The following is a 19,912-nucleotide window of genomic DNA, read 5'->3' on the forward strand; positions in this document are numbered from 1 at the left end:
ATATATATATATATATATGTGTGTGTGTGTGTGTGTGTGTGTGTGTGTGTGTGTGTGTGTGTGTGTGTGTGTATGTAAAAATATATATCTTATAACCCCGCGGATCAACTTTACCAGGGTAAATATGTACAATTATAAATCGACAGACACACAAACATTTAAATGCAGAGACTAAAAACGATAATAGACGGCAAATGAGTTCTTTAAAGATCCAAGTAAATAAAATAACCCGGCGCACTCCCTCACTAGACGTAAACAAACATGGACGTCGAGTTGGAGGAGGTCGCCAAGCTCTTATTTCAAGACGGGATTCCAGGTCAGACGCGTTGGGATTAAGGGTCAAGGGTCAACCAGGAGGGAGGTTATGGGGTGGAGGTTAAAGGGAGGATTGGCTTGAGGTTGTTGTTTTTTCCTTTTTTTGTTTTTTTTCGAGTTTTTAGAGATGGGAAGAACCTGGCTGGGTGTTGACGTGGACGGTTTGACAGGGACGTCGGCTGGTATTTGCTTTATTTAATTTTATTGGTGTGCATAATGTTTATTTTTCGGTGCTGTGTGTCATGCGGAGGAGGTTTATATTCCCATTTTGCCTGGAATAAGTTGATTGAATGTGGAATTTATGTATATTCTGTTGTTTACATGGGGGCTGTATAAAACACCTAGGCTCCCCCTCCCCCCCTCACCTGCAATGCCAAATATCCTCAATAATTGACTATAGTTCGGAACTCCTTGTCTTGCTTGTCCAGACAACTTGTCCAGGACCAGCAGGACAAAGAGGCCGTGTTCGTAACCTCCAAGACCCTTTCTGCCCAGAATGCAACTGGCTTGACTGCAAACATTCACTTTTGTATCACACTGGTGTGTTTATTTTACACACTGCTTAGGTTTTGTAACTCCTTTGGTGCATATTTAACTTACCTGCAACTGGTAAACTCAAAAGTATCCTTTGATAACACCAATAAAGGGCCATAAACTTACCCGTCAATACCTTGTGGTTGCCTGCAACTGTCACTGTTTACATACAAAAGCTATCTTGTCCTGCTTGCCCAGCTTTGCAGGAGAGCAAGATGGACAAGATGGATAACTTGTCCAGGAAGAGAAAGCAGAGATTCCAAATGGTCAAAACATCATTTCCAGCTGGTCTGGATGAGCAGGACGAGGATTTTTTGAATGCTGTATGAGACCTATTTTGGACAAGTCTGAATGATGCTTTGATGGGTCACATGACAACCCAGCTTATACAGAATATGGTATCCCTTGCACTGTGCATCTAACTAAGTGGGGGAAAGACTGAGAGATACAAGTGCAAATGCCAGTGAGAAAAAGAGAAAATTGAAGCTAACAGAATTGGGGCTAAACCCCTTGCATTGTTGTTTTTTCTGTATGTGGCACAGGTGTGACGGGTGGCAATAATTATTTACTGATGTGGAGGAAGGCCCACCACGAGACAGGATTGGCTGCTTGTGGTTATAAGTTATAGGAGTTTCCAGATGCTCGCATTATACTTGTTTATTGATTCTGTTGCCTGTATTTACTATATTTGGCTACTAGACATTGATAAAAATCCATTGATACTAAAATTTGTAGGTTTAAAATTGCATACTGGTTGGAGAAAAATACCATAAGAGGAAATTAAGACAACTGCATGAAGCAATTTTAGTTGGTATGGAAAATAATCTTTAGAAAATTGATATAAGCAACAATTACAGTGACTTGTGACCCTTGTGATTTGGGTACACTAATAAAGGTAACGTCTTTACCAGTTACATTAAATTCTGGTAAGATGGAACTTGCAGATCTCATAGGACACTTTGCTCTTTAAAAAGGTGTAGTTCAGTCTTGCTGGAATATGCTTTGGAAATGTTTGTTGAGAAAACCACAATGATTGTGAAACTTATGACAGTATGCTTTACGAAATTTTACGACTCAGATCAGTAGCCAAGATAACATTATTAGGTTGGACATAGTAAGATATTGCAAAATTGCAGACCTATCAGTGGCTGCACTCTACAATATATGTATATATTTCTATTACCTGTTTTATTAAACAATTTTTTTGTGTGTGAACTCATTCCTGAAGAAAAGAGTTTGTGTTTTTGGCCAATGCCTACACAAATCCTATGCACGACCACCTTCACTGTCAGCCTACAGTGTCAAATGCTATAATGAAAACATAACTTGCTATTGTAATGTATCAAGTATGTGCTTATGAAAATTATCATTTTTGATTACAAATGTTTTGTTTCATGGCTAGTTATTTTGTTACAAATATTTTAATTTTGTGTCTTAATTTAATTTTCATCTTTATCTTATTTACTTATTTATTTTTTTCTCATGATATTATACATATATGGATTTTCTTAACCAGGAATACTTAATTTGAACAGTTGCACAACATTCCATTCCTTGAAGATTGCTAATGTGATAGATATTTAGATTTTGATCTTGGGTATGGATCATGTTTTTATACGGCACAATATTATTAGCCCTGCAGATAATATTTTTATCCACTGCGATGAGATATTATAGCTGATAGTTGTTTTTAGAATACTGTGCCAAGCGGTTCAGATGGAATTGCACTTATGTAGAACCAAAGAAAGGGAAACAGAGTATAAATTTGGTATGTCTATTTATAGAGGTTACCTTTTGCAGTTGCTCTGATTGTTCATGCCTTGTCACAGTTATATCTGAATCCCAAGCTCATACACAATCTACCCTAACTGACCTAAATGGCAAATCCATTCCTGTTGAACCATATCCCTCTCTTAATAGTTGTACTGGAACTGTTTCTATTCCCCCAAATGCTTGTCTTCTCTACAATAATGACTGGTCAGACTGTGAGAATGACTTACTTACCCGTCTTGCTGAATATGATTTGTCAGTACAGTGTTAACCTATTCCTCCCAGAGGCCAGTGTAAATCCCACGTCATTATTGGCAAGATTAGCTTCCGTAGACATGACCTCCCCTATGAGGTTTATATTGGTGGATTGTCCTTCCATATCCGACCATATTGACCCCTTCCTCTTCAATGTCAGAAATGTTGGCATTTTGGCCACCCAGCCAAACACTATCGCTCCACAGCCCACTGCCCTCTATGTGCCCAATCTTGTCATGACCGTTGAAATTGCCCTACTCAGTCATGTACGTGTGCCAAATATGGAGACTCTCATAATGTATTTTAGAGGAGCTTCCCTGCCTATAAGCTGGAATGTGAGGTAGCAGTTCTCAGATTTAAACTAGGCTTCACTCTAAGTGAGGCCAGACAAGAACAACAATGAGGTTTTTCTCTCTCAACTTACTCCAAAATTCCTTTTTCTCTGCTCTCCCACCATCTTCATAAGATATTTCTGTATCTCCCTCGGTATCTCTCCCCTATATCCAAAGCCATCCCATGTCTACTCACCCAGTCCCCCACTCAAATTTGTTTTCCAGTCTAAATCCAGATACTCCAGTCTCTACCACTTCCCTGATACCTACCCCACCCTCCTCACTTTATTTGTCATACCAGACAACCAAAACGTTCCACTCCACCCTCTCCTGCTACATCATATCCTACACCTTCCTCTTTTTCTGCTCCTCAGATATCTATCTCCTCTTCTCCTTCTCATAAGTGAACCTTTGTTTCTTAGTCCTCTTCACCCAACTCTCCTCCAGAAATCCTTGAAGACATTCAAAACATCCTAAAGATGACCCAGGGGAATACTCCACTCATTCACCCACCCTCAATCCCTCTGTTCCTACTCCTACTACATTTAAAGTATTTATATCCATCCTCCTCCTCCTCAAGTTTCCTCCATCCCCCTTCCTCTTACACCCTTCCAACATACCCCACCCCCTCTACCGCTTCCACTTGAATACACACGAATCTCCTCTATCACAACAGTATCCTTCTCCAGACCCCTCCCCTCCAGACATTCTTCCTGATACTTCAACAACTTCCCCAGTACCCCTTTCTCATCACCCGAATTCACCCTACTTATCCAACAGTCACGTCTTTTTCCCTATCCCTTCCCCAGTCAGATACAATGCAATTCTCTCAATCACTCTACCCCTTTAACCTTTCTCATTTTACTAATGCCTGCTCTTCTTCATTTACTTCTCTCTTTTCCATTTTTGTTACCATACTTTCCTATAACACCCTCTAATCTTTGACATCTAACACCTTCCCCTCTCCCCGGATTCTTCTCCTACTTTTCCAACAGCCATCTCTATTTTTCCTTGAACATTTTTCCTATACCCTCCCCAGTGACAGATAAACCATAATTCACTCAATTGCCTTACCTCTTTAACCCTACCATTTCTACTAATCTCTGCTTTAGTTCACTTACTCTCCTTTTTTCCCCTTTCACTACCATACTATCCTATAACACTCTCTAATCTTTGACATCTAACATATTTTATTGTAATTTTTAACTCTCCATTACCCTCTCCGACAATACGTTACCATAGTACTATATGACCTTAGATGTCTAGCACATTTTTATGTTTCAAACATTGAATATTAAACATTTATTTAGTTGTCTTACAGCATTTCATTTAATGCACAGGTTGTCTTTATGGCTACAGAGCCTCATATACTGTAGGTCCCACTGTAAAAGAGTACAAAATTTTCAATATAGAGCAGTCTAATATCCCTGAGTGAAAATGAAATGCTATTTGAAATGTTGAAGCTTTTTAAAATATATATATTTTTTTGCAGATACCTGGAAAGACAACGAGGAATTTTCAAATTACATAGTTCAACTAGCATCATGTGGCGTAGAAAAGCTCGGTAAGATTTGTTGTTGTTGTTGTTGTTGTTGCTGTTAATGTTGTTGTTGTTTTATTATTATCATTATTTTCTGTACCATATTTTGTATCATTATCATTCTTGATATCTTTTCAGGCAAGGAGGGCGGCCACTTGCGGGAGGAGAGAACAGCCATTCTGGACCAGACAAGGGACTTGGCCTACACCAACTACAAGACCTTCATTCATACAGCTGATTGCTCAAGAACTATTTTCAAAGATGTGGGTCTTGATGTTTTTTTGTGCCTTTGGTGCACTATGATGTTTAGAAGGGTTTTCATTGTCTGTTCTGATTAGGTTGGGTCGGGGGGTTGAGAGTGTGTGAGTGAGTGAGTGAGTGAGTGAGTGAGTGAGTGAGTGAGTGAGTGAGTGAGTGAGTGAGTGAGTGAGTGAGTGAGTGAGTGAGTGAGTGAGTGAGTGAGTGAGTGAGTGAGTGAGTGAGTGAGTGAGTGAGTGAGTGAGTGAGTGAGTGAGTGAGTGAGTGAGTGAGTGAGTGAGTGAGTGAGTGAGTGAGTGAGTGAGTGAGTGAATGTGTGTATGTGTGTATGTGTGTATGTGTGTATGTGTGTATGTGTGTATGTGTGTATGTGTGTATGTGTGTATGTGTGTGTGTGTGTGTGTGTGTGTGTGTGTGTGTGTGTGTGTGTGTGTGTGTGTGTGTGTGTGTGTGTGTGTGTGTGTGTGTGTGTGTGTGTGTGTGTCTCTGTCTGTCTGTACAAATGTGCATATGTGCATGTGTACACGTGTGTGTGCATCTGTTTGTCAGTCTACCTGTATCATCCTTTTGCAGTTCACCAGTGTTGAGAGTCACTTAGAAGGCTTGTCGTCGTGCCTGCCCAACCTTCGGAAAAGTGTGGACGGATTTTTGGCCACGTCGCGCAGCTTGGCACAGTCACGGCACCTCACATCCCTCACGCTGACAAAGCACACACAATTGTTGGAGGTATTGTTGATGTTATTGTTACTTCATCATCATCATCATCATCATCATCATCATCATCATCATCATCATCATCATCATCATCATCATCAATCATCAATCATCAATCATCAATCATCAATCATCAATCATCAATCATCAATCATCAATCATCAGTCATCAGTCATCAGTCATCAGTCATCAGTCATCAGTCATCAGTCATCATCGTTATTGCTATTATTATTGCTATTATTATTGTTATTATTATTGTTATTGTTATAGTTATTATGATGATGATGATTGATGATGGCAGTGGCAGCTGTTATTGTTATATTATTGTTATTGTTATAGTTGTTGATAAGATGATTACTATAATTATCATAATGATAATGATATTGACAGTGGTTGATAATGATGATAATTAATGACAATGACAGTAATTGGTAATGATAATAATGATGACATTAGTAATTGTCATTTATAAGCCCTCCTTTCATGAACAGATCCTGGAGCTACCACAGCTGATGGACACATGTGTGAGAAATAGCTACTATGAAGAAGCGTTAGAGATCTTAGCATACGTGAGAAGGCTGGAGAAGAAACACACAGACATTCCTATAATAGCGGTAAGTATGCTGTATCATTATATATGGAATTTCATTGAGTGTTTGACTCGATGCCACAGGGGATAGATTGTATGTGCAGGATATTGTTACTGTGGGGCTCTTAATTAGCTTTACAAACTTATGGCTCGACAAATGCTTAATCACCAGTGAGTCAATTACTAAGACTCCCTATCATCTGAACTGATTACCCTTTTCTTATAGTTTTGGAAACATTTTTCTCTAATATTAGATATTTTTAAGGGGGTATTTATGTCTATATGATAGCCCTTTTAATGTTCAGTAGTGGCAGGCTGTTAGATACTCTGTTTTGGTATATTATAAAAATGTTACTTAATTTTTATATAATTTGATTAATTTGGAGGTATCTGCATCTGACTCAGAATATAACATAGCAGGGACAGCATTCTAAACTACCATTATCTCCACAGAACATTGTGATGGAGGTCCAGGCAGGCACTCGGCTGATGTTGAGCCAACTTCTGGCACAGTTGCGATCGCCCTTGGCCCTGCCGCAGTGCCTCAAGGTCATAGGTGAGGAAGGGAGAGATGCGGTGATGTTGTGGTTTATGTTATATTCAGGCCTTTTTGCTAATTATCTCCACATTCTCTTTTTCATATGCTTTGTTTATGAATTCTAGAATTTTTGTGAATATCTTTTCTTACCAGTGTTTGTATGGTCTTTCTGTAAGGTAAAAAGATGGCAGATAAGCTTCCTTTTTTTTTAACTGAGTAAAAAGCACAAGTGCTTTTTTTTTACCTGATTTGATGACTGTATTCAAGTCTGTGATTTCATTTCATATGGAGATGTGCCAGACTCTTTATTATTATTTTTTTTAATGTCTTATTTAAATAAATGTACATCTTTATCCTCTCGTATCCGTCAGACTTTGATTTCTTTGTATTATTATCAGTTTCTAGATTTCTTTCTTCTTGTTAGGCCTACTTCGGCGACTTGATGTGTTCACCGAGCCTGAGCTGAGGCTGAAGTTTCTGCAAGCGAGGGATTCCTGGTTCAACAGCGTCTTGAAGGGGATACCCAAGGACGACAGTGAGTTGGACCTTTGGGTGATTTGCAATTTTATGTTTCATAGTCAATCTGGTAATTTTTTGGTAAAGGAAGTACCAAGAAATATGACAGGATTTGCCAGGAAAAGCAGAGGAATAAATTCCATGTTTGTTGCTGTTCTTTCATGAACTAGTATTCTCTAGCTATGAAAAAAAACAAAGATTTTAATTGTTATGCCTGGTTCCTACCTTATTGGAATACTTGCAAGACGTTCCTCACATTATTCAGATTTATTAACTTGTAGGAAAGTCAGGGCTGTTTAATGATATAGAAATTAATTAGTGCTTGAATGTAGAATGTTTTCTGTAATATACTTTTTTTTCAGAGGATTAAAGTAATTACGAATCTGCTATTCAAAGAGTTAATACAATTCACACAAATTACAGGTTATCAGCACATCATTAAGGTTGTAGAAGCATCACGTGTCCACCTATTTGATATTGTTACACAGTATCGTGCCATCTTTTCGGACGATGACATGCGTTTCAGCCTGGGGGACCCGGAGGTCAATGAGCAAGCCATTTTCCATGGGTGGATTCTGCATAAGGTACGGATTGATAGAGGTTGTCTTGCTTTTGGGGTATTGAATGGATTTTTTTTTTTTTTCCAGATTTCTCTTCTTGTTTTTTTTTTTACATTTGTATATCTATGTACTTCATGAAGATCTTTGAATGTTAATAAAGTTAGGGGGAAGGTACTGAATATTAAATGTGGGTATATGCATTAGTATAGTTGTGCGTACGTATTTGTGTTTGAGTGTATTTGTCATTATTTCTTGTTCCTAAAACCTCCTAAAATCTCCATGCAACCTCTCCATCCCTAGGTAAACCAGTTCATGAAGATTGTGGAGAGGGACCTTGAGCGAGGTGTGGGGCCCAACCTGGAGGCTGTCCTGGCCCAGTGCATGTTCTTCGGTCAGTCCTTCAGCCGCATTGGGGCCGATTTCAGGAACCTCCTCATTCCATTGTTCCAGGTAGGGATTACTTATTATCATTAGTGTTTTTATTTTGTTTTAATTTTCAAATTATTTACCTATTGGTTTGTTATTTGTTGGGTTATTATTTTTCTTTGGTTTATTAGAAGTTGTACAGAAGAACATAGTTGAAGATGTTGAAAGGAACAGGAATTAATGGCTTTCTTTGTTGTGTTAATGAGACTTTGATTTTTTGGTGACTTCCCATTTTTTCTATAATGTTATTGGAACCAACTAAATGCTCTAAAGAAGTTCTTTGGTAGTGAAGGGGTGCAATTGTCTGCAAATGTGCAGAACAACAGCTCTTCCAGCTCAGCCATTGCAATTAAATCTGAACCAGTATATGTTGCTGAGGAAACCAATGTGGTAAGGCAATATGAAAAAGATGCTGGCAGGGAAGAAAGAAGTGAATGTGGAAGATATCATAGAGATAACTATGGGAGACAAGAAAGAACAAATGAAAGACAAAATTATAAAATGATAGTTTTACAATTGTGGTTCAGTATTCCACTATGTAAGTTGATACCCTAAAAGAGTATGAGGTGAAAACTGAAGATGAGGATGAAAATGGAGAATGAGGTAGATACAAATAGATAAGCAGCTGCCTAAAGAGTGAACTTCCTTCTATGCCTTTCATGCGCCCCACAGAAAGCTGCCCTCCTGCAGTGTGAGAAGGACATACGCACAGCCAACATCAAGTTTGATGAGACCCTGAGTAGCTTTTCACTCATGGAAGCACCGTTGCTTAGTGCTCCATCTGCTATCCAGATTGAAACACAGGTATGTATGAGATTGATTGGTTTGAAAGACGGAGAGGGAAAGGTTCTCTTGCTGTCTGTCTTTTATCTGTTCCTCTCCATGTCTTTGTTTCTTTCTCTTTCTATCTCATGATTTTTGCTTTTGTCCTCTTCTATCTTTATTATCTTTCTTATTATTCTTATTCCTGATATTATTTGTATTCTTATTATAAGGCAGGCTTGTAGTGGTATTTATTCTCAATTCTGGCCCTTCACTGTTGTCTTTTTTCAGCATGCGGGAAATTTTAGGTTTGATGTGAATTAACAATAGAAACAAAAGTGAATGAACACAAGCACAAATACAGTCATGTGTACACAAAAATGAAAGGAAAACGACCACAATAATACATGAAAATAAATGTCATGTTTTGAGTTCTTCACGTTCCTCTTCAGATGAATAATAAACCAAAATGGATATATTTCAGTTTATTGTTCATGTGAAGTGGAACTTCTGAAGAATTCAAAACTTAACTTTTATTTTCATATCTTATTATAGCTGTTTTCCTTTCATATATGTGAATATTATCTTTATTTTTTTTTTTTTTTTATTTAGTAATAGGTAACTTCTTCCAAAAAAATATTAATGAATTTCAAGTGATGGATGAACAATATGATGAATATCAGTGGTAAATAAATGAAAAACATACGAATGAATAAAAATCAAAGATGGAATACAATGTTAAACCCCAAAGAGACGTCTTTATGTATGTAGAAGACAGGAAAAAGCAAGACTTTAAATTCAGTAATTAGCTGGTGGTTCTTTTCCCCAGTGTTCCCTACAGACCTGAGTATGACAGTGCTATGGAAAGTCTGCTCAAAGGGATTATCTGATCGTTACCTTTGCTATGTATTGATCCTTAGGACTTTATTATAGAGTAAAATGATGTTTGCAGTCCCTCTTCTTTATTATGAGGGTTGTTAATGTCTCCATATCTATTATAATCTGCATTGCCATTGAGGAAAGCTCATTGTGACAAATCAAATTAAAGGTATGAATAACTTCAATTGATAACTTGCTCTGTGAAATTATTTGTTCCCATTTGCACATTTTCCTTCTTTACCAGTTATTATCCTTTCAGGACAAAACTCGACCCCCTTTGACCCTAATGGAGTTCCCCCCCTTGGCCCACTACATGAATGGACTGGTGGCCATGTTCAACACCCTTCGCCAATGCTGCCCTGTGGCCACCCTGCCACAGGTCCTCAGTCTGCTGCAGAAATCTTTATCAAAGGTGAAGTCATTGTCATCATTGATACTTAACATCATTATCATCGATACTCATATTCATTACCATCATTTGTTTTCCTTCAAAGTGAAGTGGCATGTATCATAGTATTTACCCTTGATATTCATATGCACTACTGTATTTACCCACATAGTTTGGCAGTATATTTGTCATTAATATTCATCCCTCTGTATACCCATGATATTTATAGCTATATTAATCCACTTATAATTTATCATTGTCTCTGCAGGTGGTTGCTGCATTGCTGGAACTCCACCGCCTCGAGAGCTCAGGCTTCACTTCAAAGGAAGAGGCAGCCTTCCAACGCATGTGCATGGTCATGGCGCAGGGTCTGCTACCCCACATCAATACATGCTTGCGCCTGCTCTACCCACTTCAGCAGATCTCTGTGATCTCGGGTGTGTCAGTTACACAGCTGCAGAGGGAGGTGGGTTATTCCTCCTCTTTGGTATTATCTCAATTTTTTAATTTTCACTCTGTCCCTTTTCTTATGTATTTTATAAATATCTGATTATAAGTGCTGGGCTGTCAAAGTTTGGCTGGCTTTGTACTCAGGGCCTTCCACTGCCATCCCCCATCTAGATCTTTTAGTTTCTTAAAATTTCCCAATTAGAATGGTGAATGTTATGTGTGCAATTGGCATCCCTCCAATGTGGACAGTGACTTGTTTTTGTTCCAGCTCCATCACAAACAGTTTCCTGGTTTGATGACATGTAGGGAGCCTGTTAACATGTCTATTTTTTTTTAAATAACACCCTGCAGAAAGGGCATAAAAAAAAGTTGATGTGTGAAAATGTTTATAGCTTCAAAATGTTATTTCAGTGCAAATTTCTTAGATTTTAAATTAATTTAGTAAATAAACTGATCCAGTTGTATCAAGAATGCATGAGTTATAAAGCTTGTTATGTTTAGACATAACTTACTTTAAAATTCATATACTCAAATTTGCAACTTTTACTTTAAAATTCATATACACAAATTTGTGAGGATTTTTTAAATTTTAGCTTTTGTTACCTGTAATTTCTATGGGGGGACAATTTTTTAGTATTTATTATACTTTATTACATTTTCAGAACTTTGGGCAGTTAGATATTGAGGAACTCCTGGCTCCCATTGAACACCTCTTGCCGAAGAAGGAAGAAAAGGAGCTGTCGGAGGAGATGCTTTACAGCACTCATCTAGAGCAGACATCAGCCTCTCCTGATGTTACAGCTGATGCCTCACTTGAGCCTGCACAAGGAGAGCAGCAGCAGCAGCAGGAATCGACAATCTCTTTGGAAGAGAGCACACAGCCCTTGACCTCATCAGAAATAGTTGGGGAGTCACCAATCATGGGGACAGAGAGTGATATAGTGTCTCCCGGCACAGATCAGCTGCTTTTGGATTCAGCTCTAACACATTCCGTTTCAGCAGAAACAAATCAAACGACGGATTTCTCACTCCTAGAAACCACACCACCACCACTAACGGTTGCTGAAGGAGCAGAATTATTAAAAGAGGGATTGTCCAATTTAGAAATTACAAGTAAACCTCAGTTTTACATTGAATCATCGTCCGAGTTAGGAACTCCATCAGAATCTTCTTTTCAGGGTTCAGAAACGGCCTCAAACCAAGAGGCATAATAGACAGTTCTAACGATGTAGAGAATGTCTCATTGCTTTTATATATAATTTTTTTTGCAAATCTTATACATTTAATAGGGGGGGGGGGGTCATTAAATGCTTTTTCTTTGTGTGGGTAGGTAAAATTGCAGTTTCGTCAGACAAAGTAATTTGTTGAAGTGATATATTCCATATAATGTTGACAGGTTAGACAGAAACCTGTCATTTTTGCAATCTAAAAGCAAAAATGTAAAGCCCATTAGGAGTGGAACTGTGATGTGGGAGGCATTATATACTTTACAATTTTTTTTATTTACTATATAGTGTTATTTATTGTTGACTTTGTTGTAAATGGATTATTAAAATATTTATTACATTTATGCACTAATATGTTTTAATGTACCTGTAACTACAGATCTGTTTCTACATACATGATTATGTATCATACAGTGGAAGAACATAGCTGATGCAGTCATTAGCCATAATGAAACTTTTTGGAATTTTCAAAGCATTACTGTCTACGAATCTTCAAATGGGAAGACTTCAATTTAAAAACATGAAACACAGCCACAATAATATGAGACAGACATTATTGAGGCTGTGGTTCATTTTATGTTAGTATACATGTTACATATGCTGTGGTCAATGTTACTTGGTTAAGTAGATATAAATTATTCTAAAAACTGTAACATACTTCAGGTAATTTCTCAGGTAACACAGTAATACTGTTAGAGAGCAAATAATCGCATGGTAACTTAATATCACAAATAGACTTCTGGAAATGAAGCAACAACTTAAAAATAAAATATGAATTTAAATAATTACTATAAAGATTCATTTTACATTGTCACAATGAAAATTTGTGTATGAAGCCTTGTGTAAGGCCAAATATAGCTGCATATTAAACATGTGCAATTTCAAGTGTCTTTTGAAATTATACCATGCATACATTTGAAGGAAAAGAGAAAAAGAAAAACAAAAAAGTCATTACTAAAAACTTAACATCTGCATATAATGATGTCAAAAAGTTTGGTGTATACGGTTCTAGGCATGCATTTACCTAAGGTTATATATATATGTATGTATATATGTGTGTATATATATATATCTATCTACTTATATACTACATGTATATATACACCTATATAAATGTGTATATATGTATGTGCATATTTACAAAAAACAAAATCAGTTTCAAAATTAAAATAAAGGTAGAAGAGGGGGGGGGGAATACAAAAATGAATAAATAAATTGCCATTCTGACTCATCGTCAGTTCCCCCTATCTTTAAGTTTAAATGCTTTCTTATCTTCTTTTCTTCTTGTCTTAGTATATAAATATATAAAAATGAATTAACAAACTGAAACAGTAGTCCCTAAACAGTGGAGAATACAGGGGTCGGTGGGAAACGCTGCTCATTTTAAGCCAATTGTGAACAAATCTTTACAAGGTACAAAGATTATTGCATCACATAATACTGAAATGAACAGCTCTTTTGAACAGGATTTAATCACCAGGAATAGGAACTACCAGTCTAAAGTCTCCTCATGACTTTACCCATATTTCTTGTAATTTCATTTTCATAGAAAATAAAATGAAAGTGTACCTAAAATGTAATGAGATTCCTCATGCCTTAAAAAAAAAAGTCTCTCCATACATAATACTGCAGAGCTTGAATATCACAAGCCATAATTTACTTTGGCTCTCTAGACCTTTGGCAAACACACAGACCAATAAATTTTGCGCAAATCAATCAACAACAGTTTCATAAACAAAATAAATCAAACGTGATATCTTCTTTGTGCGAATTAATACCCCTTCGGCAAGTCCACGCAATTTCTCCGTCTTTAATGCAATTTTCCGTTCCTCAGTATTCTTGTCGTCACGCACTCGAGGTCCTGAATCCCACTCCTCATGGCCAAGACATCCCGGTCGAACTTCTGTGATGGAGAGTGAAACTGCGTCCACTGACTGGGAGTGACCAAGGGGGCTCTGTTGGCCTGGGGTGTGATGGCTCTGGGGATGTTCTCGTTTCCTGGGCCATTCCTGTATTGGGTAAGAGAGATTATGATGCTGTGACCAATGCCATTGATTTAAGAGGGAAAAATGCTACCAGTCAGAATTCTCATGGTAATATTTGGGAATATTCTGTAATTGTCTTTTCCTTCATATTACACATGTGTACAAATTCAATTCTAAATTTTGTTGCAAAGTATATCCATGCTATTGAGTTATGGGGGGGTGGGAGAAGAAGAAATATATATAAAATCACCCCCATCCCCTCACATACACTAACACCACCACTTACCCCTCCCCACCCACATATACCCTAGCTATACCTACACCAACATATCCATTTGCAACCACATACACAAACACCCTAACTGCACCCATACCCCCACCCCACACACACTGGATGCATACACATACACCCTCCCCAAAAAAAGGACTAAGAAAAAAAAAGTTACTTATTTTGTAACCACGATATAAAATTATCATAAAAAGACACTTGGAATAGGAAAAATGTCTCACCCCTTGGAGGTTTCCATATATGGAATAACAGCTCTTTTTCTCCTTTTTTCATGCTCACTAATGCAATAATAATTGTGATTGTCATATTTCCCCAATGGAAATTGCTATTAGAATTTAATTAAAATACACAAGGCAGGGAAAAATGCAATGAGAAAGAGAAGTGAGAGAAGAAAAGTAAGATTAAGAGAAAAAAAGAAAATAAGTTAAAGAAAAACAGATAGAAAGTATAATATAAATGATAATTTCTCTCTCTCTTTTTTACCTACACTCATATTTTGCAGTTATCATAAGCCATGTCCAACCAGTTCCAACTCCTCCTTTGAGATTCCCAAGGAGATACATCTTCGTGTATCACCACCACCATTATCATTATTGTCATCGTCATCACCCTCACTCGCACCCTCGCCAGTATCATCATCACCATCACCACCGTCACCACCAACCTTCCCAATCATCTCAACACCCACCCCCGTCATTTCTTTAAAAAAGCAAAGCTAAGCAAAGAACCCTTCAAAGCACGACAAATCTACACAAAGAAAACAGTCGGTACCCCTTACCACTCACCTTCTTGGAGTAGCATTCTGGAGTCGCTTGGGAGCCTTAAAGTAGCTGTGGGGTGTGACGGGTGTGTTCATGTTGAAGGGTGAATAGAGCTTGCCTGGGGTCTTCCTTGGGGTGCGGTTTGAATTGTGCTTCGGGGTGTGCGTGGGTGTCCTTGCGTCCAGCTTGTACCTGCGGCGTGTTGAGTTGCGGAACATCTGTGTTGAGGAAGGGTGGAGAGTCAGGAAAATGATGATAATGATAATAATAATTATAATAAAACAATAATGATAATAATCATGAAGTAGTAGTAATAGTAATAGTCATAATAATAATAATGATAATAACAACTGAAAAAAAAAGCAATAAAAAAACAATATTAATTAAAATAACACTAATGATAATGAATAATAGCAACAACACAATAAAATAATAATCATGAAGTATAGAATGGGTGTATGGCCTCTGTCCCTCAAGTTAGGGCCTCACTACGTGCAGACTGCCAAGACAGGGCTCAGATTGGTTGCTTAATTAACTGAATATATAAAGAATACATCCTTTCATTTATTGATTGTCTTTGCACATATATGATTCCACAAATGCTCAATTTTAAAGTCAATTGTTAGTCCTACCTATCTCACCTCTTTTCCCTATTCCTTCATTTTCAAAAAGATTGTTTTATAATTTTTTATTGCTTCTAGTATTGCTAATAATTGTAATAATCATAATGTTAACAACAATAATAACAAGCTCAGTATTAGCATAAGAAAAAGTATATATTTTCCTGAAACTCAAGGTTGTTGGAAAAAATTTAGAATTATAATTTTAATATTTTTTATTGTGCCTAGTATTGCTAAAGATTTTAGTAATTATGATAACAACAAGATCGGTGTATATAGCACTAGAAAATAATATGTTCCTGAAAACTCAAGGAAGGTGAGAAAGATTCATTTATATATTCCTTCAGTGCTGTTAATATTGGTAATAGCTATAATAATTATAAAGCCCACAACACTAATAACAAGATCAGTATTAGTAGCATTAAAGAAAAGAATTATCTTCCCAAAAACTTGAGGGAAAAGGATACCATGTTGGCTGAGCACTTGTGGAACCATGTGTGTACAAGCAGAATTCACTAAAGAAAATGACAGTTGAGAGTGTGATTGGGTTAATGATAAATCACCAATGAGGTCTAAAAGTAGTGTCTTGCCGGAATCTTTGATGAGACGATTGCAATAACCTATTTGCAACCTGAAGATGCCTTTCATTTCTATAACAGTGAGGCATACTCCCTCCTTTCTTATAGTAGTATTGTTTGTGTCTATAATTCTCCTGCATTTACTAATCATCGTCATTTTAGTGATGATTATTGAAATATATATATTAAAGAATATTCTTTTCCTATAATAATTTGTTTTCTCTAGGGAAGGATATAAATATGAATATATATGAATAAATAAATAAATAAATAAATAAATAAATAGATAAATAAATAAATAAATATATATATATATATATATATATATATATATATATATATATATATATATATATATATTTTTTTTTTTTTTTTTTTTTTTTTTTTTTTTTTTTACCGCTACATGATTTATGATTTTCATAAAACAATATGAAAAATATTCTAATAGAAGGATATGCAACAATATTTTTACAGAAAGATATAATATCTTGTGATTATAGAACACAATACATTTTTATAGGACATGAAATATTTTTCATAAAATTATATGAAACTATATTTCTTTTCTACAGAAAGGCAGAATGATAGCCCCCATGCAGAGTAATTAAAAAACCCAACGAGCATCTCCCACTGACACCCTCAACTCAGGCAAAGTGCCAAACCAAGGAGGCAACAAGGACCACCTACCTGTGTGAATGACGACAATGAAGTTCTAACTCCCTGGAGCGCGCGGTTCACCTTCTTCCCTCCCTCCTGGATCATTCTGTTAGCTCGAGGTCGCACTTGGTTAACAATGTCCGTTGACAGAGGAAGCACCCCTGAGGGAAGGTTGGAAAGCGGCTGACGGCAGCGGAAATTGGAGGTGCTGGTGGTTGTGGTGGTGGTCTGTCCACTGGGCTGTTGGGTGCTCTGGTGACCATTGTAATTTTGTCTGTTGCTGTCACTGTGGATCTTGTTGCGACTGGTCTGGAAGTGAGCCTGGGGTTCCTCTCCCTGTTTGGATAATGATGTGTATCTGTGGAAGGCAGAAAATTAGTCACAATTGTCATCACTTCCAATGCCACAATTTTTGTATTAGTCCATTAGCGATACTTCAGACAGGAATATTAATAATAAAAAAAAATTATGGTTATTTTTTTTCTAACTGTATTTGAGTATGCAAATACTATCTTAAAATATAAAGATGAGAATAACTCTTAATAACTATTTTTGAAAGGGCTGGGGCTGTTTAACCATTTACTAAGAAAAAAGGGAAGATAAAAGTATATCATTAGACAACTGAATAATTCACAAACTAAATATAAATGTAATTTCCATTTCTCATTATTTGTTCTAACAAACTATTTAGATTTTCTCCTAAAATTCACTGGATGTTTTCTTCTGCACAATCTAATAAATCTGCTTTATCTGAACTTTCTACAAGCAACATTACAGCAAACTTTTATGAACATTTAAATAACTGAGCTTTAATTCCACCTTAAAACCTACAAAACCTTAAAATTTACCACAATCAAAATACGTGAAGTGAAATTTTATCAGTAACATAGGCTGAAACTCCAGAACATATCCCAAAAATAATATATCTAAATTCTTTACAGTACGGACGCACTTGCCAGAGACTGAAGTCCCCACCTCCGCGTCACAAACTTTATTCAACAATCTAAATTAAAAGGTTATTTCCAAAGAGGAGAGTTGATGATTGGCTCCACCCCCAAAATCTCCCGGGAAACACTGTCTTCACCTTAATATATGCGGCATGATAATATACAAAGCTGGGGATTTAGGCTGTAAGCGGCACTTCCTGTGATCTTTTTCCTCAATTTGTGGCTCTTTACCGTTCATGTCTGCAGATTATTTTTTTGTACGGACGAATGCAACTCTTTGTCCGCTACAAGAACATCATATTGAATTTGCCCAAGCCTAGTGTGTCCAGACCATAAAGATTAACCATAGAATGAATTAAAAGACAGATTAATCTTATTTCACCAAAACCTACATAAAATATATACATATATATATATATATATATATATATATATATATATATATATATATATATATATATATATATAAAGAGATAAATGAAATATTAGAAGAAAGGAATTTAAAAGACAAGTCTGTGACAATTAACAATCTAATGAAGCAATCCTGCAAAATCAGAAAACCTTTTAACAATAATAAAATACAACAATAAAACCAACCATGATCAATTTAGTAAAATTAAAAAATATATAATAAGATAAAGTCCTACAAAATACCTATACACAGAAGTAAAAAAAATAAAAAACATCCCTAAATAAACACCAACAATAAATAAAGAATAAAACCATAAAAATCTAAAATATAATAAAACTAATCTTAGAAATCCAAACTGCTAATAATAACCTAGATTAAGAAACCCAAGCTTAGTTATCAATAAAACTGAAGATAAGAAAAACAACCTCTATCAACACTATCATAATAATATAATAAAACTAAGAAACCCAAGCTTAGTTATCAATAAAACTGATGATAAGGAAAACAACCTTTATCAACACTAATATAATAAAATTAACTTAATAATAAAACTATAATAAATGCGACTGACCCCTCGTGTGCCGTTGGGAGCGGAGGCAGCGGCCGGTTCCTCATCGACACCATTTTCTCGTCCCTTTTAAACCTCTGTTGGAGATTCACTCGACTTTGCGGCTCCTGGGGCTGGAAATCCTCGTGGAGATAATTCTTATTACTTTCCTCCTGTTTTCCTCTAAAGAACGACCAACTGCGACTCAGTTTTGCTGCCATGGCGAAGGAATTTGCTTTTTTTTCTGGGGGGGAGGGGATGCTATAATATAGAGGGAGGATTATATGAGGAGGTTTAAATGGGGCGTTGCTATTTAAGCCTTTGAGTCCGGCGGGGGTTTAAACGAGGCCGAATTTGCTGCTACGGATTTTCAAACTGAGCGGCCATAACGGTTTTTGCCCGGGCTAAGGGGGATTTGGGGAAGGTTGGTTATTCATCAGTATTTGGGTCTTTTTTTTGGGTGGTTTCCCTCCTGAATCTTTATTATCTTTCATATTACATATTAGTTGTTAATTTTTGAAAGTGGCTATATATTTTAGAGGTTATATTATCGGGAGATAAGGAGAATATATAAAAAGACATGGATATAGAGAAATGAAAACATGGTAACTCAACGCATAGAGGCGGACCTTGAAGTTACAAAATTATAATTTTTGCTTCCTTTTTTTTAGAAATAAAATGTCATATATTTGGTAGTTCCTTGTGATTATCATATTTCAATCATGATTTGAATTATCGTGCAAGTACGTATAGAAATATCCGAAGTGTGTTGGTGATGATATTATTCTCCAGTTAATGAGCAAGCGAAAATGGCAACTTTCAGCTAACACCGCCAGCATTCCAAATCATCTAATTTATCCATTATTAGAAAATACTTAAACCATTCTTCCATTTAAGTAAATATTAAATGCAGTGAAGGAAGTAGTATATTCTCAAAAGGCTAAATAACAACTTTATCACTATATGTCTATACGATAGGCACTAAAATGAAAATTAAATTAGTTAATAACAGCCATGTGAGTATCATAGAAAACGTAATAAATGAAAGGATAAGCTTTGTCATT

At 36.4% G+C, this 19,912-nt stretch overlaps 2 protein-coding genes across 2 annotated transcripts; one reads left to right on the forward strand and one right to left on the reverse strand.

Moving 5' to 3' along the window:
• The first annotated feature begins 237 nt into the window (after nt 1-237).
• Nucleotides 238-12,400, forward strand: Cog8 (conserved oligomeric Golgi complex subunit 8). Its single transcript, XM_027350697.2, has 13 exons — nt 238-316; nt 4,699-4,770; nt 4,885-5,009; nt 5,578-5,730; nt 6,210-6,332; nt 6,761-6,863; nt 7,270-7,380; nt 7,785-7,945; nt 8,222-8,371; nt 9,020-9,151; nt 10,248-10,400; nt 10,645-10,842; nt 11,489-12,400. The coding sequence occupies exons 1-13, from the start codon at nt 262-264 to the stop codon at nt 12,035-12,037; spliced, it is 2,085 nt and encodes a 694-aa protein (XP_027206498.2). The 5' UTR covers nt 238-261; the 3' UTR covers nt 12,038-12,400.
• On the reverse strand, nt 12,384-19,222 carry LOC113799983 (putative uncharacterized protein DDB_G0272516). The gene is made up of 4 exons (XM_027350698.2): nt 18,873-19,222; nt 16,973-17,300; nt 15,112-15,305; nt 12,384-14,061 (listed from the first exon to the last, which is right to left on the reverse strand). Exons 1-4 carry the CDS (start codon nt 19,067-19,069, stop codon nt 13,863-13,865), a joined length of 918 nt encoding a protein of 305 aa, XP_027206499.2. The 5' UTR covers nt 19,070-19,222; the 3' UTR covers nt 12,384-13,862.
• Between the last annotated feature and the right edge of the window lie 690 nt (nt 19,223-19,912).

Source organism: Penaeus vannamei, chromosome 26 (genome assembly GCF_042767895.1).
Source record: "Penaeus vannamei isolate JL-2024 chromosome 26, ASM4276789v1, whole genome shotgun sequence".
Taxonomy (NCBI): domain Eukaryota; kingdom Metazoa; phylum Arthropoda; class Malacostraca; order Decapoda; family Penaeidae; genus Penaeus; species Penaeus vannamei.

Coding starts and splice junctions, on each gene's coding strand:
- LOC113799983 (XM_027350698.2), bottom strand. CDS start 19,069: ATGGCAGCAAAACTGAGTCGCAGTTGGTCGTTCTTTAGAGGAAAACAG. Junction 17,301..18,872: donor CTCCCAACGGCACACGAGGG/GTCAGTCGCATT, acceptor TGCCTTCCACAG/ATACACATCATTATCCAAAC. Junction 14,062..15,111: donor CAGAATGCTACTCCAAGAAG/GTGAGTGGTAAG, acceptor TACCCAATACAG/GAATGGCCCAGGAAACGAGA.
- Cog8 (XM_027350697.2), top strand. CDS start 262: ATGGACGTCGAGTTGGAGGAGGTCGCCAAGCTCTTATTTCAAGACGGG. Junction 8,372..9,019: donor TCCTCATTCCATTGTTCCAG/GTAGGGATTACT, acceptor TGCGCCCCACAG/AAAGCTGCCCTCCTGCAGTG. Junction 10,401..10,644: donor TGCAGAAATCTTTATCAAAG/GTGAAGTCATTG, acceptor TTGTCTCTGCAG/GTGGTTGCTGCATTGCTGGA.